Below are 26,336 nucleotides of genomic sequence, written 5' to 3'. Positions count from 1 at the left end.
CTCACCAAACTTTACCAAATATATCTAAATTATGTAAGAAAAAAATTGTTTAACATAACTTGATTTTTACAATCATTTCATTTTTCTTGAATTTTTAAAATATCTCAAGTTGTCACACAACTCGAGGGGATGGGTGAGGCCGAATAACTCAAGAGTGGACTCGGACGAGTTCTGGTACAGTGGCTATGGGGCTTGTTATTGCAGTTCATTAGAGAAATGTATTCAAGCGACCTCCATGGACCCTCGAGTTCTCATGATGTTAATCAGGATAAGGTTGACACCAAACAACTACAATTAGATAAAATTAGATGGTAGGGTTACCATAAATGAAGGTTTCATGGTTTTATTTAGGGAAATGGTTTCTATACTTCCCTTAGAAGATATATATTTCCCCTTCTCAATATAGCTCAAGTGAGCCACTCATTGTTTAATTTAGATCCGATGCTTCAAAGTATTTTATTTTTAATTTTTTTTTACAAATTGTGTAAATATTAAATTTGATACATTCCATCTTCTCAAAGTGGCACACCTAAAAAATATTAAAAAGAATTTTTTGACAAAATATAGTAACCAAAATAATCCTTGAAAATTTCAGGGGTACTTTTGTTATTTTATTTTATTGAAAATATTTTCTTATATTTTTTACAAGTGCGAGTTTAACGTCCAAAATTTGGTGTCAAAATATTATGCATAAAAAAAAATTAAAAATAAAATAGTGTAGGGATGTGACATTGTGATTGGGGCCACCTCAGCCATCCATTCAGAATGGACGGTTGGATAAAGAGAAGTATATAAGTTTTATATTATCGGGAAGCATAGAAAGGTTGCCCGTTAATTATAACTGAATTTAGTTACAACAGCTTTGAAGATATATCTTGCATGATAGGACAGGTGAGCTTGTTGTTCTGGCTATCTCTTCGAAAAAGGACATGTATCAAACTATACTTATGCTTTTGAACTATTTAACGTCTTGTTCAGATTTTTTAATCTAAGTTGACACCAAATAGTTGGGAAAAGGCTATGATGATAATGATGATGAACCGAATTTTTTAATATAATTTCAAATTACCCGTTATTTTTTTTTATCAAATTTCAAATAGTACATCAAATGATACATCAAATTAGATGTTATTAAAAAATTTCAAACATCAAGTGTATTTTGATAAATTTCGCCTTTTAACAATAATGCTTAACTCTATGATTGTGGGTGGTTGGGCAACTTGACAAAGAGATTAGGGGATTTCTTTTCAAAGGACGGCCACTTTCTCTATCTATTACTTGTTCTCCATTATATATCTTCCTGCTTTACCTACCTAAGTCATCCATGCACATGGGCCTTAAGACAAGGATAGCCCACTCTATCATGCAAGTAGTCACCTTCTCTCTCCTATTTTGTCTTCCTTGGCAATACTTTAGTATGAAAAACATATTGGTCATCTTCGCCAATAATCACTTTTTTTTTATTGGGCTTCACCATTTCTATCTCATGTCAAATTTTTTACAGTAAAATTTTTTTTTTTCTATTTTAATCAAATATTATTAAGACCAAATCTTAAAAAGTCATCATCAATGTACTTACATCAACTAATTTATTAATAAAGTGTTTGCTTTCAAAAAAAGATTTCTATTTCTTGAACTATTATTGCTAGAAAATATCCAAAATGTCCTTTGTTTGCGCTTGGAATTTCGAAGAAGTACAATATGTCTGGCCCGTCTAAGTGCCCAAAATCAAATCATATAAAGACTTGAGATTTCAAAACTAGAATATGATTTTCTTCTTTTAGCGTGTGGTTTGCATAAGGCCGAGGCTCTAAATAATCAAAATTTGGCACATCTTTAAACAGTGTTGAAATTTGTTTTTTTAATATTAGAAATCTTTATGATGGCTTGAAACGTTATTTTTATCTAATAAAAAAATTTAAAATTAAAAAATAGTATAGATCAAGCATATATATGAACATTTGAAACTCTTGAAAATTGATAGTCTAGAGATAATACATTACCAGATGAACTATTTTCAATACTTGAAAAAAAAAAAAAAATTTCTCATGCCCATACATCCTGAGGTTGAGATTATCGAATTGAGGGTTTTTGAGCATCGAAACAACCTTTTTTTAATGAATTTTTGAGGTGCTCTTTATTTTGATTGTTTAGAGCCTCGCACTTATATAAACTTTTTCCTTTTTAAAAAATTTAAAATATCTTATCTTGAGCTTGGAACCTGCAACAATGAAGGCTATTTGCATTACTTGGCGCGATTGAACAAGAGGGTCCATCTTGATAATCTTGCTCACTTGTATTATGGTCTGAATAATGAAAATACTCTTATTTTTCAAGATTCAAACCCCTAAATAGGGCCATTTTAGGTATTTTTTAACAAAATACTTGAGAAGGTACTTGAGTGAAATGCTTTTAATGAAGTATTAAATTACAAATATTAAATTATTAATAATGAGTTGGTTTAGACGATTTAATGATGCTTTTGAGTTTTTGAGAGTTATACTCCCTCAAGCTTTGCTTTCCTTTCGAACCTAAGAATACCTAATTTATCGGCAAAAGGATTACATGCCATTCAGGCCATCAACATTGAGTCAATACCTAAATACGATTATTGGAAGCAATGTTTAAAAAATTTGATAAGTGACTCGAATTGAGCACCTCAAAAATCGTATCGGATCGGTGATTCGGATCAGAGAATCGGCTAGATCAAAGAGTTTCGGTTTAAAAAAAAAAATAAAAAAATCACTTAAATTTCTTAAAAATCTAGTTTCATATGTTTCCAAAGAAATTAGGGGCATTGCATTGTAAATATTTACTATTTCATAAAAAAAAAAAATGTAATTTTTTTAGAATCTGTTTTAGGCATAAGTATTTGTTGACTACTATATTCATTTCATATTCAAAACAATAAAATGAATCTCTCTAGCGCAAATTTTTTTTTTTTTTGTAATTTCCGGTACTACTTGTAAATACAAGGATCTTGTCTACTTATTTATTTTATTTCTTTTTAAAAAAATTAATTTATTGAATCATATTTTCTTCACTCATAGAAATCCCTTCGAAATAAAAATTACAAAATAAAACTAATAGAAAGCATAACTTTTATTTGGTAGTCAACAAAAGCGAATCACGGAATTCTAAGGGGTTTTGCTAATTACATGCAAGTTTTCTACATGTTGATTAAAAATTCAACTTGCATGACAAACTTATTTTGCTTTGTTTCTTTCTCATTTTTGTTAGCAAAAGACAGTGCCGTACCCCTTGGAATTAGAGTGTTCGCTTTTTCAAACCCTGATTAAATCCAATCCAAATCAAACAAATTTCAATTGAAATCACCGAATTTTGAAACCTTGACTAGAGGGGATTATACAAAACGAGGCTCATAAATTCGTATACAAAATGCGACGAGCACCCAAGATGCCAGTGTAAAAGGGGGTTGGGGTGGGGTGCCATCAGCACATTGGCAATGGGAAAATTTATTTTTAACACATATACTATGTTCCCTTCGTAGCATACTATTTTTTTACTCCCTCAGGCAAAACACTTAGTCGAGATTTTTTATTTAAAATTTTGAGATTCATCTAATTATTACTAGATAATTATTTTCAGAAAGCAAAAAAAATTGGATTTTGAGTTCTTGGCTTAAAATGATTACAGAGTACACTTGCCACAATAAGCGCGTAATTACCTTTGACAATTAGATGTGGAGTTGGCTAAAAAAATTTGCCTTATGCTTTGTGTAAATGACACCCAACATTGCCATTCTAAGCAAAGGGTTCTCGTGATAAATGTGTACAAAATGTAACAATCCCATATTCATTCCCCTTAGAGGAATGCTTCCTAGAAAGATGTATTATAACCTCTTTTTTGCAAAATTTTATAAAGAAAATATGTTCCTGACTTTGTAATTGGAAAAATAAACATTTCTTTGGATTAGACCAATGTTTAAAAACTTGGATCGACAAGGCGATCTGGCCCTCTGGGAGTCTGGGTTGGCAAATTGCCGATCTAGATCTGGCATCTGGCTGAGATAATCAACCAAAAAAATAAAAACAATTGAGAATTTAATAAAAACTAAAAATAATAAAAAATAAATTGTGGGAATGGCTCGACCAATTCCCCGACATAAATGGCCGATTTCGTAAGAGAATGGACGCGTTCTTAGAAGGAATCACTCAATTCCATATATATTCAAGCAATGTTGGAAAACCCAGATCAGCTGTCTAAAAACCTAGTTTGGACTGGTGGTTTGGGATTTTGGATTAGAGGATTGGCCCGATTGGCCTGATTTGGCCTAAAAGAAATTCCAATGTATTTTCATACAAAAAAAAAAGGTAGTGCATTTATGTATTTTCATTATTATAAAAAATACCGTGAACATTGACTTTTCATTCTTTATATGAATGTCTATTGGCCATTATATTCACATCACATAAAATAAGAGTATACAATTATCATAGATATGAATACGCAGTCCAATCATACATTATTAAAATACAACTTAATACCAAAATGAATGCTTTGTTTTCCAATTGTAGAACTGTTGAAACTTGAAACAGTTCATTTATTTAGTTAAAAGTACGAGTCAATAATACTAATATTAGACCATTAATTAACTTAATATCGATATCTATAACTAATTCTTTTGAAATCCAGGGCAAAAAAAGACGTAAAGAAATGAAGATATAAAATAACTATTGATGATAGTTATTCTATACATTCTGTTTAAGATTTATACATTTTGTGGTCATATTATGAACAAATCCCCTAATAAAATTTTTCAAATTATGAATATTTTTTTCCAAAAAATGACTTTTTTTCCGGTAACCTTAAACCCGATTAATTTTGGGCCTAGATTTATATAACAATCAGTTTGGATCCACCAAATTGGCTCATTTACAATGTAAAGGGATAAATGAAGACTCCTTTGAACAAATTTGGTCCAAAATACATGTAGAAATCAATGATTTCGCAGATTTTGAATAAACCTAATATTAAATGGAACCCGAAATTCAAGCCATAAAAATTCCAAATAAATAATTATAGATACCATGTGTGCAGAAAGCAGGCTTCTTGCAAGTCGAAACCCCAATCATTTTACAAAAATATAGAGAAAATTTGTGTTTGACAGATTTCAGAAACAATAAGAAGAAAACCCAAAATTGTTTTGGGCTAGATCCACAAAAAAATGGGATAAAATCAATCAAATTAATCCACTAATCATGTAGAATGCTCCATTACAATCATTTAGAGCCAAATTTGAGAAAATTTGGTTGAAAAATGAAGGAGAACAATGCTGTTTCCCAGATCAAAAATATAATTTTTAGTGAAATTAGTTATAGGGACAATGATCTTAGATGATTTTATCATCCAGTATGGGCATCTTGTAGACCTCTAGTCAATAATTCCATTGATTTGTAGAAGCTAGGAAAAGGAAAAATGCAAAAAAAAAAAAAAAAACAAAAAATGTTTTTATTGTAAAAAGAAGGAACCGATGATTATGTCGAGTCAGCACAATGGATTGTTGGTTCTCTGACCGTTTATCGATAAATAAAGGGAACCGGCCTAGTATAGGACAATCCCCAAGTCGAATCGAGTGATTACGATTCGACTTGGCATTTTTTAAAAATGTGAATTATGTTCAAAGAATTGGGATGGACCCACCAAATCTCAGGTCTTATCGGGCGATTCCAATCTGACCCAATGTTTATTAAAATATTGGATGAGACCGTCAAATGTTTTTTTTTTTTTTTTGGTAGATCAATGAAGAATAGAGACTCCTATTCATTTTTAGAAATAATTAATGATTTTCAAATGCGTCAGTGGGAATAGAAACCTAGACCGATTGAGACCTGTCAGGTTTCTCTATGAAGAGATCAATACCTAGTTTAAGACTTTAAGGTGAATAGTTCACCTTCCATGGATGAGACCTCAATGAGACAATCATTGAGGTCTTTTAGCAAGATATGTTATAGACGATGTCCCACTTCTATAACATTTGTAAGGGTACTGTGTTACTACTTTTTTAGTTGTATAAACTAACCCTTCTTTAAATGCCTTCTTTAAATGAGCCGATCAGGTTGATAAATAGTTTAAGGTGGATAGTTTTCTTGGCCAATAATATTAATACTAAGACTCGCTGACAATAAAATATATAGGATAGCTATGAGACCAGCTTTATTTTGTAGGGCGGAATATTAGGTGTCGAGAAGCAATATACTTATAAAATGAATGTAGCTGAGATGTAGATGTTGAGAAGGATGAGTGGAAAAACAAGAAGGGATAGAATTTGAAATGAATACCTTGGGGAGAATTTAGGTGCGTACTAATAAGTGATAAGATGAGAGAAATTAAACTTAGGTGGGCTGGCCATATGTAACACAAACCTAGTACAGTACATGTTAGGAGGTGCAAGTTAGTTCAAGTGGACGTCTAAGAAAAGGCAAAAAATAAACGCAAAAAGAAATGGGCGGAAGTAGTGAGAAATGATATAGTCAACCCCAATTAGCTGGAAAAAAGTTTTGATTACGACGATGATGAGACAAAAAAAAACCTAAAATAAAAATATTAGGCCTTGGAGCATAATGTACACTAAGTCCCCCAGCAGACGAGGTACCTCAAATAATCTTTTTATCTAATTTGGGATCCACCTAAAAATCACCATCTAAAATTCACACACTTAGATCTAACCGTAGAAATCTTAAGTGTTTGTCTATTTAATCTCATGATGTTTTTTTTTTCGTCGCGGTTAGTATGCGGCCAAGTCCAAGTCCGCACATGTACAAATGCGGGGTTGGCAATAAGTATATTTCTTAAATAAAATTTGATCCTAATTTTTAGATAATATATAATCTTTAACATGTAGATCATGAATATAAAAAATAAAACAAAATTTGAAAACTAGAAAAATAATTATATTAAGAACAAATTTGGACGATTAATTATAATTGCTTTTAGATGGACTACCTATTTGCATCCATCTTTAAGATGGATGCTTTATATGTTTGGATTGCATATTGTACAAATGCAGTCCAGCTCACATGAAACAATTGTTCATCTTTTAATCCATGTTGCTTGCTAGGTTCAATATGTAATATCCTCAAAATTTGGGGTCTTGAAATACATCTAGCTTAGGTACCTAATCATAATTAGTAAGTCGGGGAATAACAATATATCAGCAAACCAAAAGATCGGTAATAAATCAATTTTGCTCTAAAAAGTCGGAGGCAAAAATTTGGGTAAAAAATACAGATTTCCAAAAATTAATCTAGTTAGAGAAGTGGGAAAATTTTGGACTTGGCTCAAAAAAAAAGAAGTAAAAAAATCAGGTATATAATGATAACAAAATATAAGATTATGAGTTACCGTTATTGTATGTATACATTAAAACTATCGAAATATAATTTGTGTGTCCTTACCTAGTGTCATGAGAGTCGTACTCAACATTGTCAAATTTGCTTCGTTTCGTCCGAAGCCTACAGATTTTAGGCCTAGACCGAAGCAAAGTGAAGCCTGGTGCTACTGTTGTTGTTAGATTCGGGTCGCTTCAGTCAGATTCGGGTTTTCTTCGGACAGATTCGGCCTCTTTGGCCAAAGCAAAGAAATATTTATATAAAAGTATTTTTTTATTTTTTATTTTTTATTTTGATTAATATGATCCACAAGGGACCACATTGCCATTAGGCTCATGTTCCATTATATATATATATATATATATATATATATATATATATATATATATATAATGGTGTTGCCTCTTTGATCAGATTTAGGTCTGCTTCGGGCAGATTCAGCCGAAGCTTAGGGCTCTTCAACCCAAGCAAAGAACTACTAGATAAATGTATTTTTTTTATTTTTTAAAAAGTTTATTTAAAAGTTTTTCATTATTTTATACATTTCTATATAGAAATATCTAATTTATTTATATTAAATTTTAAAAAAATCCGAAGTCATCCCTCGAATCAGTCGAAACATCGAAATGTTTCATTTTTTTCACCAAACCGAAGAAGACCCCGAAGCAAATATGACAATGTTGGTCGTACATGACAAATTTTTGTCTAAACTTTCAATAAATACAACAATAAAGCTTCCTTTGTTGTCACGAAACACAACATATGTCGGATTTATTGGGAGCATATAATCAACAACAACAAAAATAGCACTAAACTCAATAATTATATATGGAAACAACAAGCACGTGAAAAAATGACACGTGTGATCTAGCTGGAGTATATAATAATTATTTTCTTTTTTTTTCAATTCTTTTTTTTTCTTCACGGTCTAGATCACTCACAATAAATCATTTTACAATATAACAACTTCAAATAAATAAAAGAATACAATAGGATCTCAAGAACTTGAAGCCATTCAAAACCACACTTTTCATTAACAAAAGAAAATACACAATCTATGCTTCGAAATAAAAGATATAACAAATAAATATGGAAGAAACAAAAGAGGCTACCGAATATTATCTCAACCGGGTTTCTTACACCCCACAGCGAGTCACCAGCTTCCAATGGTACGAGATCTAATGGTCAACCTTCAATCTCAACTGGGAAAGCAAGTTTGGACAAGCCACACCAATAGAATATGAACTCCTTGATTACAAAACTCAAACCCTTAAGTGAATCCCCTTAGTGGCCTAGTTTGATAGAGATGTTTCCATTTTCTACCACAACCTTATAGTCAAAAACCCCAAAGAGATGAGAGATCATGAGAGACACCATGATAGAGAAGCATGAGATGAGAGAGTGGGGTGTGCCCCTTATGTTCTCCTGAGAGAGAGAGAGAGAGAGAGAGAGAGAGAGAGAGAGAGAGAGAGAGAGAGAGAGAGAGAGAGAGAGAGAGAAACCTTTTTTGTTTTTTGTTCAAAAAAAAGAGAGAGATAAACTTTTTTTTAGATGGGAGAAAGAAGAAGTCAAGAGAGCATGAGAGAGGCATGCCCCCGTTGAGCTTTCCTGAGAGAAGAGAGAGTTTCCAAGTTGAGAGAGAGAAAGTTTCTAAGTGGGATGTGTCCCGTTTGTGGGATGTGAGAGAGAGTGATGAAAATTAGGTGTAAGAGCTAAGGTGTAAAGATAATCTTTTTTATAGTGTTTGAACAAGATTATGGTTTTTTAGGGTTTTTTTTGGCTTGTCATTTATTATAAAATCAATATTTTTGTTTCTATAAATCTAAATTTTTTAAATAAAATATCCAGATATTTAAAAAAATTTAAATAACAATTCTAAAAATCAAATATAATAAAATATAAATAAAATTAATAAATCTTGATGAGAAAATGATCCATATGGTCTAGGAATAAAAATCAACTGGGGACACTCTATGTCCAACCGCGAATTACGAACCATGTATGCTTTCTCAAACTGACCCAGCATTGCTCATGACCCACAGTCTATGCCGAGAATCATTAGTGAGTCACCAAAGTCTAGCCAATAGGCAAGGGGGTCGCAGTCCCAATATATGGATTTCAAGATCCCCTAGGAGACGAAATGCCAAGGTCATCCTAACATTGATGCAATCCATGGCTCGATAATGTGCACGGGGTATCTCTCGCACATGCACACGCTTCACCCTGAAAGGTAGTATGCTTTCACGAAAACGGCTATAGATGTGGATGCCGTGTGATAGAATAAATAACGATGATTTGGTCATGTCCCTCAAGGCCTCTATTACACACAAGAGTCACACAGTCTCTCAGCTTACTCATCCAAACATACTCCGATCTCATCAAAGGATAACCCATATAACTCTCATCAGTACGATTATTAGAGAGCCAAAGAAATATGGATTTTCCCCAACCAGACTGACCTAATACGTCAAGCACGACTAGTATCAGTAAACATTGTTTGCATGGTATGTCCACAAGGGACTACACTCCCACTGAGTTCATGTTTCACTATATAATTCCATTTTATAAGCATTCATAAGGCATTTAATGACTACATACACCCAACAAAATGGAACCTAAGATGTGGGATAATTGTTGGAAGAAAATAATAATAATAATAATAACATATATTACATGATTACATTTAACTAAAACACAAAAAACCCAAAAATGTAAAATAGTGATTCATCCAAATTGTTATGTTGTACTTACTAACGAAATAATAAATAAATAAATAAAAAGAAAAAAGAAAAGAAAAGAAAAAGTGAAATCAATCAAACTTCAGTGTGCCAAAATAAAGCAACAAAATGCTTAAGCAAATCTAAATATTCAAAACTCAGTCTGAATTCCTAGTTGCTTAAACACTTAGTTTTCATTGAATCTCTCTCTAGCTCTTTATAATGACACTTTATGTTTAGAGGATAAAAAAATCATTGATTAGGTAATTTTTTGGAGAATATTTTACAACCTTTTTTACTAGAAAAACTTGAAGGAAATTTTTTTATGGAAATTGTTAAATCAAGATTCTCAATTTACTTTTACTTGTAATGCACTTATCCCTAAAAAAAAATTCAAAGATATTAAATAAATAAAGAGACAAAGTTATAGGGAATAAGGTTTTTTGAAAATAGATAAAAAACATATTTATATCGGTTCCGTTAAAAAAACGTAATTCTTTGAAAATCTTTCGAAAAACTTGATGTTCTTAACGGATTTTAAAAAACTATAGTTATTGTAAAAAATTGTGATTTAAATGGAGATTTGCTAACTATGTGCATGATGGAGCAAATAGACAGTATGCTTATGCGGGAACAGAAAATCATTTGATTATGAACTATAGGATTACGTTAAAATTCTTGGAAACTATTATCATCAACTCTAACGGCCCCACCTTTTTTCTTAGTGACTTCATCCTATGTTGACATAACTAAGCTGGACGCATTAAGATGTTCGATAATAAAGGAACAACAAATGATTTAATTCAACAACCTAATTACAAGCACATATGTTAGTGAAAGTGAAATTGTGAATAGAGATGGGAACTTTAAAGAGATTGTTTACAATGACATGATTTACCTTTAATATATGAACGTCACAATTATTGTTATTTCTTAAATTTCAAAATAAATGACTGTAAAAATATTATTAAATAAATACCAATTTAACATCTAAAAATAATTATAACTTTAATGTACAAAAGAAAAATGAAATCTTTACAAACAATCTCTGCTTATTTGACCGCGATGAAAACTCACACCGTGAAAGTGAAAAAGTTACAGAGAGAGAAAGATAATTTTCAAAGGTGTAGAGAAAGAAAGCTGGAGAGGAAGGAGACAAGAGACAAGTTGCTTAAATGGTGGGCACTGTTTATAATAGAAGGGACCCTACAAAAGGACATGGGTGGATGGCCTCGTGCCACTGTATCCACCCTGCGTTACAACTCCCGTGAACCCACCATTTTTATCGTTGTATGCCAGCCCTCATCACTTTATTGAAAAAGGAGATTTTTTTTTTTTTATTAAAATAAGGGAGGACAAGTGGTATTTCGATTCGGAGAATGGTTTGATAGTGCTGCACTTCATAGCTCATGGAAAATAGGAATTCATCCATGGGAAAACTTTTACATCCATCGTCTATACTTCATAGCTCATGGAAAATAGGAATTCATCCATGGGAAAACTTTTACATCCATCGTCTATTCTTGAACATTATGGTTGTAAAAAAAAAAAGATTTTAAACTTTAAAATTACTTTATGTTAGAATAGATTATCTAGACTCTCCATTTCACCTTAAAATTAAGCGTTCATAGATTCCCAAGATCTGTACTATATTTTGAGTTTCAGATGCGCTGAAATTGATTTATAAATCCATCGTGGAGATTTTTGTCACCGAAAGTACTTTCTGGATCAGGATTTGAGGTGAGGTTTTATTTTGCTTTCATAAAGCATAGGTCTTATAGAAACTTCATCCTTAACCAAAGGGAGAAATTTCTTTTCTTTTAATTTCAAGAGTAAGTGTTTCTCTTGATCAATGATTTGAAGATTATGTCAATTTGAAATCGGCCGAATTGGATCGAGAATGAAAGGTAGAGAATTATCAAATCTGGTTGGAGTTGCATCAATTTATCTAAATTCTAGTCGATCAGCAATCCCCTACACTTGGAGAATTTGGAATCCGATGGCGATTCAGTGCTTGAATACAATTTCTATTATTAAGTAGATGGTGATGATGAAATTTTCTCTCTTGTTCCAAAGAAAACATTCTCTCTTCAATTTTTACAAGGTGATCCATCCCTCACGAGGAGCTTTTTAATGCTAGAGCATAGGAGTAAACAGTGTTTAAAACTCAACTATATGAATCGGGAATATTTGATTTCGATCAGGAATGGTAAGGACCGAATTGGTTTTGAAAGGTAAAGGTCTCCGCCCCTCATAACAACCCCTTTCATAAAAGCTTTTTTTTAAAAAAAAAAAAAACTTATTCGGACTGATTCGGATCGACAATCCGACAATAAAACTCATATATTTGAGATGGACGATCTACACCCAATAATCCCTTTACTTTTGAAAATGTAGGAATTTTTCTTATACAAGGGGCCCTTTCTTGTTTTCTCCATAATAAAGCAAGATAGTATTTTTGAAGCCTCTAAAGGGAAAAGATTAAAAATGATTTGTCAAAAGAAAAAAAAAGGGAAAAGATTAAAAATGTAAACCCGGCGAGAGCCTCCCTAAATTTCTGTAAAAAACACGAGTACATGACATTGACTAGAGAGAGAGACCCATCTCTGTCTTCAAAAATAGATCAACTTCTACCAAATAGGAGAGAGAGAGACCCATCTTTGTCTTAAAAAATAGTCTAATTTCTAGAGAGAGAGAGAGAGAGAGAACTACCTCTGTCTTAAAAAATAGTGCCAGTTCTAGAGAGAGAGAGGGAGAGAGTGCCTCTGTTTAGAAAAACAGAGAGAGATTTCTATAAAACAGAATATACACCGACAGAGGCTTCCCCCAAGCATTGTCGAGCGGGCCTAGTTTTCTCTTTCTTTGTTCTGCCTTCTCTCTCTAACATTTTTTTGGAGCACCATTCATGGGAGCACGTTGTGCTGTAATCTCTGTTATAGTGTTGGTGTGCCTTGTGGCCTTAGCAGTGGGCTTAAGTGGCCATGGCGAGGGACTAAGAGGGGTTCACAGGGGGCTCAAGAGGCGCGGACCCACGGTTCGAGCCAACGTGACCGGATGCAACGTCTTTCAGGGGAGCTGGGTCAGAGACGATTCTTACCCTCTCTACGAGTCCTCCAATTGCCCCATTATCGACCCCCAGTTCAATTGTCAGATGAGACCAGACACTGAGTACCTCAAATACAGATGGAGGCCGGCCACCTGTGAACTCCCAAGGTGGGGAAGGACCATCTCTCTCCTTTCTCTCTCTACTCTTTGAAGACATGGATGCTCCCCGTTTGTCTCTCTCTACCTAGCCATTACTCCTTCCCATTACAATTGAGGACCTATCTCTCTCTCTCTAAAAATGTTCATGTTTTTCAGGTTCAATGGACTGTATTTTCTGCTCAAAATGAGCGGCAAAACAATGATGTTGGTGGGGGACTCACTGGGTCGAAATCAATGGCAGTCTCTGATATGCATGCTTTCTGCAGCGGCTCCCCAATCAAAAACCGAGTTTATCCGAGGAGATCCCCTCTCCACATTCAGATTTCTTGTAAGAAGAAAATGTAATTGCTTTATGTCTCTAGGAGCCTTCAATTCTGCAAAATTTTAGAGAGAGAGAGAGAGAGAGGCAAAATGCAATGCTTCTATAGAGCTAACGCACTTTTTTAATGTTTTTTAAGAAATTGTTTTGATAACTAATACTTATTTTTATATTTTTGAAATTTTTTAAAAATTCCTCTATATACAAATGGATTTTATTTTGTAAAATTCATTTTCAATGATTTTATTTTGTAAAATTCATTTTCAACTTTATTTGATTGTGCTCTCGTTAATCATGTTTTAAATATATTTCTTATATTTTTTTAGATTTTTATTTATTTTTCACTGCCAAAGTATTCAGTTAGACCGATTGAACCGCTTCCGGCGCATGTGTGGTTAACCATTCAGTTTTCCATTTTTCCTACATTGGTTCAAACTTCAAAGAGAGAGATTTAGTTTTAATGGGTAGAGAGTTATTTAAGTGAAAGGTATTTTGCAGGATTATGATTTTTCATTGTCATTCTATCGAGCTCCTTATTTGGTGGACATAGTTTCGGTAGGGGGAAAGAGGGTTTTGATGCTTGACTCCATCTCTGGGAATGCATGGAGAGCTGCCGACGTCCTTTCATTTAACTCTGGACATTGGTGGTCTCACAAAGGATCTCTCCAAGGGTTGGGTCACCACTAAAAATCCTATTCTCTCACTTACTTTCTCTCTCTTAATTGCTTTTCTCTCTCTAAATGTTTGAAATGGGAAATGCAGGTGGGATTATATGGAAACTGAAGGTGCGACTTACGCGGACATGGATCGTTTGGTTGCATTTGGGAGAGGGCTCACGACTTGGGCCAATTGGGTCGACTCCAACGTAGACACAACCAGGACTCGAGTCTTCTTCCAATCCATTTCTCCTACCCATTACAAGTGATCTCTCTCTCTCTCTCTCTCTCTCTCTGCACACATTTGTGACATATTTATCACTTTCTCTCTCCACATATCTCCTATTCCTTTTGTTTTTTTAGAAACATATCATCTAAACGATCAAATGGCTAAGAAAATCAATGAAGTTGGATAAATAATTAATTTTGCTAACATAGTGCTTGTCTTTTAAAAAGCTTTTTTCTTCGTACCTCATGATTGAAACATTATGAAATTTTTCATATAGGCAGGTAATTTGACACAATTTAAGCCACTTTATCGAAATGAGTAAAATATATTTGTTGACATGATCTTTTTACTAAGACGTCTTATTATGGGTTTGGAAAAATGAGGACATTTTGATATATTGGCCCCTTTTAATCATCAGAGCCCCAATGACTCAAATACATTTGCTTTATTTTTTGTTACAAATTTGGAGTATGATTTCCTAATCAAAAGATATATTTTAGGTTTGAAACCCAAACTATGTCCTATAGTTGAATCATTTGGCACACTCTCTATTATCAAGACCTCTTCCACCGCCACGATAATTGTCGGGATATCTATTTGTTGATCTATTTCAATATTCTCTTTTCTATTTCTCTTATTGCAACTACAACAAAATAATCATAATATTATAAATTAATTAATTAAACCAAATCCTTATTTTTCCGAGGAGCTTTCTCTTTTTTATTGATATTTTCCTCTATTTTTTTTACTCTCTCTCTCAAAATTACAAACCACGACTAAGAATTGAAGCGAGGACCAGCACCCCTACCTGTGTTCTCTCTAACCCCGCAACGATCCACTTCCAAACCGACCCATGTGAAGTTCTCTCTCATTCCCTTCATAAAATTTTCTCTCTCTCTCTCTCTATGTTTACAATTATCTACAAAATGCCTCTCTTTCTCTCTCATGGCTTAGGTGGCCAAAAACAAAGCACATGGTCAGGTAGTGCGTTTCCCTCAAAAAAACAAGTTTTTTTGGGGCCTTGTCAGGATCTTTGTAAAAAGCACAACAAAAGCTGCTCCATAAACTGATCTGGATTTTGTTGATTGATTGTCAGGGCCCCTCTTTACCCAACTCAGACGCATTCATTCCATTCCACTATCATAAACACCAAGCCAGAACCAACCCCAAAGATCTGTGTTTTTTTTCCTTTTTTGTTCATTTTTGCCTGAAATGGCTAGTCCATGGTCCACCCCTCTCCCATATCTTAAGCCCACTTCCAAAGCCAAGAACCAATCACTCTCCTTCTTTGAAAGCCAAGAATCAAAATCTCTCACTCTTAAGTTTAAGAATCAGACTTTTCAACAAAAGAAATGTCATTGTAAAAGTCCTAATCCAAATTGAAGTGTAGAGAATCGGATCCCAAACTTCTCCCTCTCCTTAAAGTTTTGGATCCAAAGAGAAACCTACCTACAAAGTCAACACTCCTCGCCGTTTCACACTCTCACAACAAGCTAACGTAAGAGCGCTTCCTTATTCAATTTTTGGGAAGGCAAATGTAGGGCTGGTGGGAGCCCAGCCCGGCCCTAGTGCCTATGGGGTCAGCCTAGGCTTAGCCCACCCCTAACCAGGCTGAAGAGGGCCTAGCCCAAGTTGGGACAGGCTAGTTGAGCCAAAAAAAAAAAAAGGGTTAAGTGGTGCCTTAAATTAAGATAGTACGATGTAATTTTTTTTATTTTTTTATTAATGACAAAAAAGTAAAAGGTTTTCTTTCTCACTGATTTACTCAAAAAAAATAAATAAATAAAATTGGGCAGCACCACACTGGGCCTAACCCCGCCTTAATCTAAGGTGTGGTTGCCTGGCAATATTTTATGGCCGACACCCTAAGTTTTTAGGCCGGGCCATACACGCTTGCCACCCTGTGAACATTATGATCCAAGTGTCTCCAATCAATCAATGGATGTTGATGGAGTGAGAAAGTAATATACATTTGAATTATGTCACATTGTCATGCTCCCATTCTTTCCCTTCCACCGTCAATCAATTGACCGGACGGTAACAACACCTATGACTATGATATTTTTTTCACTTTCTCCATATTCAATACACAAGTTTTTTCCAAATGTTGGGTAGGAATAAACAAAGTTTGTTTTGAATCCAATATGAACTTGATGAATTTTCATTTTCATCCCAAATAACTTTGCCCTTAGTGAGGGTATGGCTTTTAATAAAATAAGGCATATCAAAATTTACGTAGCCGAATCCAATTAGTTAGTAAACAACTTTGACAATGTTGATAACAAATAAATACCTTCGAGCTTGGAGTTATTGGGGAAATTTATCAAGATACTTATAAAAGATTAATTACTCAGTGCGTTACCCATTTACAACTATTCTAACTCAAGACTATGTTTTATATGGTGATTTTGAAATCAAATGAACTGATATGAGAGAAGTGCTAAGTGTCTATGTTGTAAATAATTTGATAAATTTCCTAGGTAGATAGATTAAATAAGATATGGGATGAAGTGATACCCAAGAGATTCCATTTGATCTTGTTAGTCTTATCTAAGATAATATAATAAAAATGTAATCAATCCTTTCATTTTTTTTTAGGGCGATTGGCCATGGGCCGGAAGTTGCAGATTGAATACAAAATAATTTTTAGGAAAATTATCAGAAATATACATTAATTTTTGCTTAATTGAAAAAAAAAAAACACTTAATTTTATAAATCTCGTCCACATCTTTTTTCTTCAATTTTGATATTTTTTTTTATTAAAATAGCTTTCATAGTAATCGTATTACGGTGATGTCTACGTCATTACATTACTTAACGCACCGTAATAATAGAGCCTTCAAGATAATACGACTACCATGAGGCTATTTTGTTAGAAAAAAAATCAAAATTGAAAAAAAAAGATACAGACGAGATTTATGAAAGTTGATGTTTTTTTTTTTTTCAATTACACAAAACATAAAATATATTTTTTATAATTTCTATAATTTTTAATAAATCTAATAAAAACTATTGACGTTTGAAGGACTTCTTTGCCATTATAAAATTAACTGAGGGTATTTTTGTCTAAAAATGACAGCCCACTTGAGTGGCAGGACCCAATGGCCAAGAATTGTTACGGTCAGACCGAGCCAGTGAGCGGGTGGAGCTACCCCGGTGCTTATCCTGATCAGATGAGGGTGGTCCAAGCTGTCCTCAACAAAGTGCAAAATCCCGTATATCTCCTCGACATAACCACACTGTCTCAGCTTAGGAAGGATGGCCACCCCTCTGTCTACAGTGGCGATCTTAGCCCTGACCAGCGAGCAAACCCTGACCGCTCAGCCGACTGCAGTCATTGGTGCTTACCCGGGCTCCCCGACACTTGGAATCAACTCTTCTACACCGCTTTGTTCGCTTGATTCTCTCTCACACACACACACCAGATGCACATTCAATGACCATACTAGACTCTCTCTCTCTCCAACCCTCCCCCCCTCTTTGTCTCTCTCTCTCATTCTTATCAGTTGGGGTAACCCTATGTACACACTGGTGCCTTTCAAAGTTGAAAGTGATTCTGAGAGAGCTGTTGAAATGTACAATAACCTTATCAAGTGTAGTGCAAGTCCCTCTACAATACCTGCTTCTTCCAACTTGAAAGTGATTTACTTTTCTGCCAAATTGAAAGTGAATTATTGAACTTCTACCTTGAATTCTGCGTGTATTGGGGGAATATGTATGCTAACCCCATGTAGGAAACCATGACTCAGGCACGGTACCTAGCCTTGGGCTCGGCCGAGTAACCCAGAGCAAGTTGGGCAGGCACCGGCCAGGCTAAAAAATACTTCAAAGATAAATAATTTATAAATCAAATCCCCACAAATAAGAAAATTATGTTTAAAGTAAAATTAAACAAAAAACATTAAAAAGTAGCGAAAAAATAGATTTTGAAATATCAAGTTGTGACCAGGAATATTTTAGAAATAATTCAAAAAAGAAAGAAAAATGTAAAACTGAATATTTGTGAACAAAACACTTTTCATCAATCTTTGTGAAATGATAGAATATATATATATATATATATATATATATATATATATATATATATATATATAAATAAGTGGTTTAAAAAATGGATCGATGTCCCTAATCGGGAACTCCAAAAACCCATCTGGATCGGTGAATCGATGATTCGGATCAGGAATGGTCTGACTCGGTTGGATTAAGCTTTAAAAAAATCTAAAAAAATTATTAAAATTCATTATAAATGTTATCTTTTAGGAATCCAATAAGAAACGAGGGTACTACATTGTTAACTTTCATATATTTTTTTCATCAATTTGTGAATATTGAGACGTTATTTTCTTGTATAAACTTATGTTAATCACTAAATTTACATCACACAAAAGAAAAATCATAGAATTATCAAAGATAAAGTATATCAATCATACATAGACTACAATAAATAGTAGACTAAATCGATGAAAAAATGGCCACTAAAATCTCGAATTGGCTGAAAACCCTAATCCGCTCAAAAAACCCAAATTATTACAACCTAATTATAATCCAAAATTATTACAACTGAAATTAAAATTGTTGGTTAACGTTTTATAATTATTGTATTATACAAACAATAACAAATCCAAAATATTTTATAATATCATCTAATTTAAAATGTATTATTGACAACTGTAAAAAAAATAGTACATTATATGATTTACAATGCAAAAATTAATTAATAAAATAAATTTTTGGTTATCAATATAGAAATTATTTGAATGTGTATCAATTTTTGAAAAAACACTTCAATTTTTCAAAATTTTAATTTTTTAGATTCTAGAATAAATTTAGTAAAAAAGATTGTTAATAGAAAGATATAATTTCAATGGAAATTTTTTTTTTTTAACAACACTATTTTATGCTTATTTTTTATTTTTTTCACAACAAAAATAATATATTACATGATTTATAATGTTAAAAATTAATAAATAAAATAAAAGTTTGGTTGTCAATATAGAAATTATTTGAATGGGTACCAATTTTTTAAACAACATTTCAATTTTTCAAAATTTTAATTTTTTAGATTCTAGAATAAATTTAGTAAAAAAGATTGTTAATAGAAAGAGAGAACTTCAAATAGAATAATTTTTTTTTATAACAACATTATTTTTTGCTTTTTTTTTATTTTTTTACAACAAAAAATTATTATTTTTACAACAAAAATAAATTTTTTTTATTTTTTTACAACAAAAATTTATTTTTTTTACAACATAAATAAAATAATGTGACGTGCTCGTGGTTCGAACCTGAGGTGTCCATTAAGCTATAACCATAAAGCCACGCAGTTACAAGTGTATTAACTTTTCATATTAATAATACTTATTTAATATCTATTTTAATTTAATGCATCTTATAGGAATTATCCCACATCCAAGCATGAGTATCAAAATTTGTTGTATAAATAGTTTCATTGTACAACTCTAAACGCACGCGATAAAACGCAGGGCTGCGATGCTGTGGTGTTTGAGGCTTGCCATGTGTGACTGAGGTTTTGACCGATTCGACCGGTTCTCCCCCTATTTATGATGTCGTATAGGCGGTTTATGGTTCAGAACCGCCAGAACACCGGTTCTCCCCGGTTTATGACGGTTGTATAGGTGGTTTATGGTTCAGAACCGCCAGAACCGGGCAGTGGTTTATGGTTCAGAACCGCCAGAACCGGGCGGTTTTCGATTTTGGTTTTGCGATGTAATCGGCACGTCTCCCACAGTTTATGACGTCGTATAGGCGGTTTATGGTTCAGAACCGCCAGAACACCGGTTCTCCCCTGTTTATGACGGTCGTATAGGTGTTTTATGGGTCAGAACCGCCAGAACCGGGCGGTTTTCGATTTTGGTTTTGCGATGTAATCGGCACGGGGTTACTCGCACCTGTTCTCCCCCGGTTTATGACGTCATATAGACAGTTTATGGTTCAGAACCGTCAGAACACCGGTTCTCCCCAGTTTGTGACGGTTGTATAGGTGGTTTATGGTTCAGAACCGCCAAAATCTGGCAGTTTTCGATTTCGGTTTTGCGATGTAATCGGCACGAAGTTATCGATTTCCGTGTCTGTAATAGGCATTGGGTTACCGATTTCTGTGCCTACTCTGGCGAGTCGCAACATATATATATATATATATATATATATATATAGATGTTATAAATTTTTTAAAATTCCAAACTTGACAACTAAAATTGAGCTCAACCAGATACGCCCATTGGGGATCCAAAACTCCAAATAACCCAGGCAGGTCCGGGTCAACCCGCGCATTTGCTAATTAGTGCACTAACCTTCGCGAGGTAACATATAAATTGCATGGACACCTTTTTCCTTTGTGATCTCTATCTCCGACAATTCTTTTGAATCCAATCATTTTTGGTACAATTTCCCACGTTCCCTTTACGTGAAAGTGAAAAAGAGTTGAAATTTCGATGGAAGCTCGATTGGAAACTCAGACCCAACAGGTTATGGCAGTATCATTAGAGATCATATAGATAATTACAAATTCACTTACTCAGGACCACGTGGACATGCAACATCGAATGAAGCTGAGGCGAGAGCTCTTTTGGAGGGTTTAAAGAAAATAAAGAACCTCAAGAGCCAAAAGATGATTGAAGGTGATTCAATTACTGTCATTGCTTAGGCAAAAGGAGAAATGAAGCAACCTTGGAGATTATGCAGTATTTTCGACAAAATATTTTTTCATTTAAATAGTGGTTCGTTTGAGTTATCTCATTGTTTCAAGGAGACTAATATACAAACTTATGCTTTAGCAAAGGACGGTGTGCACCAACATTCATTGGTGGTGACATCATTTTCTTCTTGAACCTCATTGTAATCGTTCATGGGTGAATGAAATTCATAGTAACTTATTTCAAAAAAGAAAGAGAGTTGAAATTTCGACTTTATGCAATGAGATCATTTACTTTTGGTACGTCACAATCCTTTACCAACATCTTATGTGAAATTTGATAGCTTAACTATATCGCAAAGCTCGAGAAATTTTTTTTTGAAATTGAGCTTGATCAATAGAAGAATTACAATCATCCAACTTTACATTTATTGGTCATAATTATTGCGAACACCTTATATAAAAAATAAATGATCTCATTCTATATATATATATATATACTTTACCATGAGCTCAATTTATAGACAAGAGGGATTGACTGTGACGCAATAATGTCTCGATTCTTGAAAGCACATGCAGGGTACCACTGTTTATAATTTCTCATTATTAAGGAATGCCATTTAAGGCGAGTAGCAAGCGGGAGAGAGCGTCAATTTTGGCGGAAAAAGACAGAAAGTTGAATCCGTGACGTAATCACGGGTGAAAAAGCGAGTCTCTCACGCTGGAATCTAAAGCGGCCCACCCCTGTAACCCGTGAAAAGGTTGGGCAGAATTCAATAAAGTTGTCTCTCATTCCAATGCCAATGTTTTAGTGGCTAAAATATCTTTGGACCAAATTAAGTTCTTCCACTCATGACACATGACTATGGTCCCCATGCAATGATATATATTATTGAAAAAAAGTTTATATAAGGTTGACATTTTAAATTGTAGGGTTAAAGTATACCATAAAAATTTATTAAAATTTTTTTTTTTTATTGTTGGAAAACTATCAACAAAAAGTACATAACGTAACACATTATCTGGAATTTGGACCGTCAATTTTCAATATTTTCATACGTTTATAGATCTACTTGATTTGAACCATTTTTTGAGCTTAAAATTCTGTTAAGTAGAGATAAAAATAGATTATATGCCATCCTAAGAATTTTTTAAGCCAAATTTATATCTTATGATGAAGTTTGGAGGTACATCTTACTTTAATTATCTAAGATTGCAACTTTATGTACACGACACCCTTATATTATTAGGACTACTTATTCTTGTGGAAGGAATGTCATGTACTTTTTTTTTTTTTTTTTAATGTTCACTTATTTCTCATTTTTCGCTATTAGATGTGAAATTCCACAATTGGGGTGTGTCACAAAGTCCATAAAGTCTTTATAGATCTTGAGCTTGAGACATACCAACGCAAAAGATTTTATAAATCTTGGCGTACTTCGAGCTGCCAATTTTTTAGTGATGGTAATTGTGAATTATTGCACCAAAAATAAATGGTAATATTGTACACATTTTTATTATATGTTTCTGTTCTTCACCAAAATAACAATAGACCAAAATAAGCTCATTGATATAAGGAAGTGTATTTTTGGGATGGGCATCAACCCCTTATTTTTAAAGGGTATAGTTTCTGACTTTCTAGGGCTTGTAGCAACGTCACAGCAAATGAGGCGGAGGCTAAAGGATTGGTAGGTCTCAGACTATCATGCTCTTTCCAAGGTCCAAAAATGGCGTAAGGTGATCCGGTTAATACAATTAGATGGGGGAAAGCTGAAGCTTTAACACCTTGGAGACTCATCTCATGCATGGAGGAGATTAGAGACATTGTTAGAAGAGATGAATTTCAGCTAAAACATTGCTATCAAGACCAGACATAGGGGTGCCAGTGGACTTGGACTCAGCTCGGGACTCGAGGGGTAAACCCGATCCGAGTCTGGGTATGGGTTCAAAAATTGGATATGGCTGGTCAGGTCTGGGTCTAAATCCGGGTTTGATCGAGTCTGGGTCTGGGTCCGGTCGGGCTCATGTCCGGGTCAGACAATATTTTTTGGGTCCTAATATGTGAAATATATTTAAATATAATTAAGTTACATATATATTTTAATTTTTAGATCGAATCTGGGTCTGGTTGGACCCGCACCCGACCCAACCTATTGCCACCCCTAGGATAATATAGAGGTTGATACATTAGCCACGGGAAAAATTGCTTATACAATGCTTTTACAACTTCCATTGTTAACAGGTTTGCTAACTAAAATATTTGCTAGACTTTAAATACGTATTGCACATTTTTGGAGGATAATGGAAAGTCACAAGTTAACACTAAAAAAAAAATACACTATATTTTCACCTTACATCTATGAATTGGAGCGCCAAAAATAGTGGACTACCTTTCAAAAATTGAAATGAAGGTTAAAAAAAAATACAAAATAGATCATTTTAACCACTACAAGTTCATTTTTTTTCCTTTTTGAGGTTCAAGATAACGTAGGTCGAGGTGATAATACTTAAAAAAATATTTGGAATGTCTTTTTTTAGCATTTTTTTCTTTTCAGGACCATGGTAGTTGAGGTGACAGACTTGTAAAAGTGTCAATTCGAGTTCCATCTGCAAGATAATCTGAAAAGGGTGGGCTCACTATTGCAGGTATGTCCTTCAGTTTTCTACAAAACCCAGGAAGCTGATAATTTTTACTGCTATGTGCCAACGTTACATATTTTCTTCCATATTGGGTTTTAGATACTCCCTTCTTGGTATCACGTTTTAAGTTTTTCGTTTGTCAGTTTCCCTCTAATCTTCATCAATCGTTCCTGTTATTTGAGTTCTTGAGTAAAGGGTGAGAATGGGATGGGGCTTGGTGGTAGTACCATCGAGCCTCATGAATGAAGTCTCAAACTTCATTCTTACTTTCATAAATGAATTTCACACTCCGTTATCACCAAAAGGTAGGGACCCAAATTCCCATGGATACACCGAAAAAATATATCTACCCAAAAAAGTTCTCTAGTAAAATCAAATTTTGGTATCATTTAGGGGTTTCTTTATTTCCCAACGTAACCAAACCCCATAATCTGTCCATAATTTAGGGTTTCTATTTGCAGTGGACTGGCTATGAGTTATAACTAAAAGATCTTGTAAAGTAATTAGTTGCAAATTCCAAGGCTATCAAATTAGCATAATTTAACCCTTTCTTCATAATTAACCAATATAGAGTTTCCAATCCCAAAATGTAAAGATCTTGTAAAGTAAATTGCTTGCAGATTCTATGGTTATAAAATTGGCATAATTTAATCCTTTCTTCATAATTAACCAATATAGAGATCCCGTTACCAAAATGATTGATGTATTGGTTTATATCTTAGAAATAATAGAATCATAATGATTGTGGATTCAAAGTAGGCGAGCTTGCCCTTTTTCTTGGATCTAGGTCCAGGTTCGGGTTGGAGCTGTTTGGATTCGACCCAAAAATAAAAAAAATAAATATATATAACTATTATATTAAAATATATATATATATATATAATTTAAATATTATAATTAAAAATATATAATTTATTTATTTTAATCTTATAACTAAAAATATATAAGTATATTTATTTAAATATTAATAAAATATTATGCATTAAGTATTATTTAAATAATAACACTATTTGGGTCCACGTGGACCCATAACCAAATAGTGTTCGGGCCCAATTTTTGTACCTAGACCCGATCTGCCGGGCCCAATTTTTGTACCCATACCCCGACCCAGGTCGGATCTCGAGTTGGTTCCGGGTCCATTGCCACCCCTATATGTAGCATTGTAACAAGTATCTATAGTAATATGCATGTATTGACAAATTAAGTAGATAATTATTTGTGTAATGTTTTAGACATTTGGGGTTGTTTGGGTGCCTGGAAATATATTGTTACTGTTCTTTGGGTAATATCTAGATGCAACTTAAAAAATATATTGCTACTATTTGGCTATGTCTTAAAGAAATCTGAGAAATGCATTACCAACATTTGACCAGCAATTACTTATAAACCCAATAGCAATTACAAAATAGATACATATATACAAACAAGTCACGACAATATAAGACCAAAAGAAAATCCCTATATAAGACCTAAAAGAAAATCCTAATAACAATCACAAAATATAAAAGACCTAAAAAAATCGTAACAGCAATCACAAAATATATATATATATATATATATAAACTAGTCGCGACAATAATGAAGGTGAGTTCCCTACATAACTATGAAATTGAAGTCAATACCATATAAGACGAAAACATTTGCATTTATGAAGTCAATATCCCAACTGTTATCAAAGATGTAGAATGGAGATGATTGTATACATTTCCAAAAAACATTGCCTGTAGTTAGAAAGCGTAATCGGTGACTCCATTGACATGTTTGGCAACAAGCACATTTGATGATGCAAACTAGACTCGTGATGTGATAAATAGCAATGACAAAACAATTAAAAATATCGCCTCGAGTAACATGATTGTGGACCTATGAACTACAGGTTTTAGCAAATAAATGTTTCGAAAACACAGTTGTACTCATGCTTAGGTAAAATTGTATGAGAGACCCTCAAAAAGGGCAAGAGACCTAGGTCTTAAATTCCATTTTCCCTCTCAATAACTATCTCTATGAACAATATGAATAGGTAAATGGTAAATAAGCCATGCAGGTCACCAATGAGAGGACTGATTTAAACTTGAAATCAAATTAATTGGTACTCAAACAAAAGAAAATCCCTAAATTAATCAACCAATTAGAGAGGATATATCAAAAAACAAGATTCCTCTGGAAATGGAAGCAATGTGGCTGATCATCATTCACCATTATGTCATCTTTAGTCATATAATCCAAGATCAATTCACATAGAATTTCTGCTTTGAAATCCATTATTCCATTACAAGTATGGAAGAGATAGATGTAGGGTAGAACTATAAATAAAGGAGGCTAGATTTCCACATCAATTTACTCCCCAAAAAACAATTTACTGTTTGTGGATGTTCTAGATAGCAAAGTAGTAATGCTACACTTGAAAATTATCTAGTCATCAAAAGAATGTTATCAACCATGTCAAATATAAGCCGTACTTGTTTTGTCAATCAGGTTAAGATAATTGCCTTAAAAAAAAAAAATATGCATTCTCTTACTCATGACCCGTGTAGGAAAATCGTGCGGTAGAATATGCACTCTCTTA

At 33.5% G+C, this 26,336-nt stretch overlaps 1 protein-coding gene across 1 annotated transcript; it reads left to right on the top strand.

Moving 5' to 3' along the window:
- The first annotated feature begins 12,897 nt into the window (after positions 1-12,897).
- On the top strand, positions 12,898-18,094 carry PMR5 (Pmr5/Cas1p GDSL/SGNH-like acyl-esterase family protein (DUF828)). The gene is made up of 5 exons (XM_006843541.4): positions 12,898-13,282; positions 13,430-13,601; positions 14,091-14,263; positions 14,355-14,513; positions 17,558-18,094. Exons 1-5 carry the CDS (start codon positions 12,975-12,977, stop codon positions 17,877-17,879), a joined length of 1,134 nt encoding a protein of 377 aa, XP_006843604.1. The 5' UTR covers positions 12,898-12,974; the 3' UTR covers positions 17,880-18,094.
- The last annotated feature ends 8,242 nt before the right edge of the window (positions 18,095-26,336 follow it).

Source organism: Amborella trichopoda, chromosome 8 (assembly GCF_054954075.1).
Source record: "Amborella trichopoda isolate Santa Cruz 75 chromosome 8, AtrichopodaSantaCruz75HAP2 v2.0, whole genome shotgun sequence".
Classification (NCBI taxonomy): domain Eukaryota; kingdom Viridiplantae; phylum Streptophyta; class Magnoliopsida; order Amborellales; family Amborellaceae; genus Amborella; species Amborella trichopoda.
Note: the sequence above shows the minus strand (reverse complement) of the source record. Positions and strands in the feature narration are given on the sequence as shown.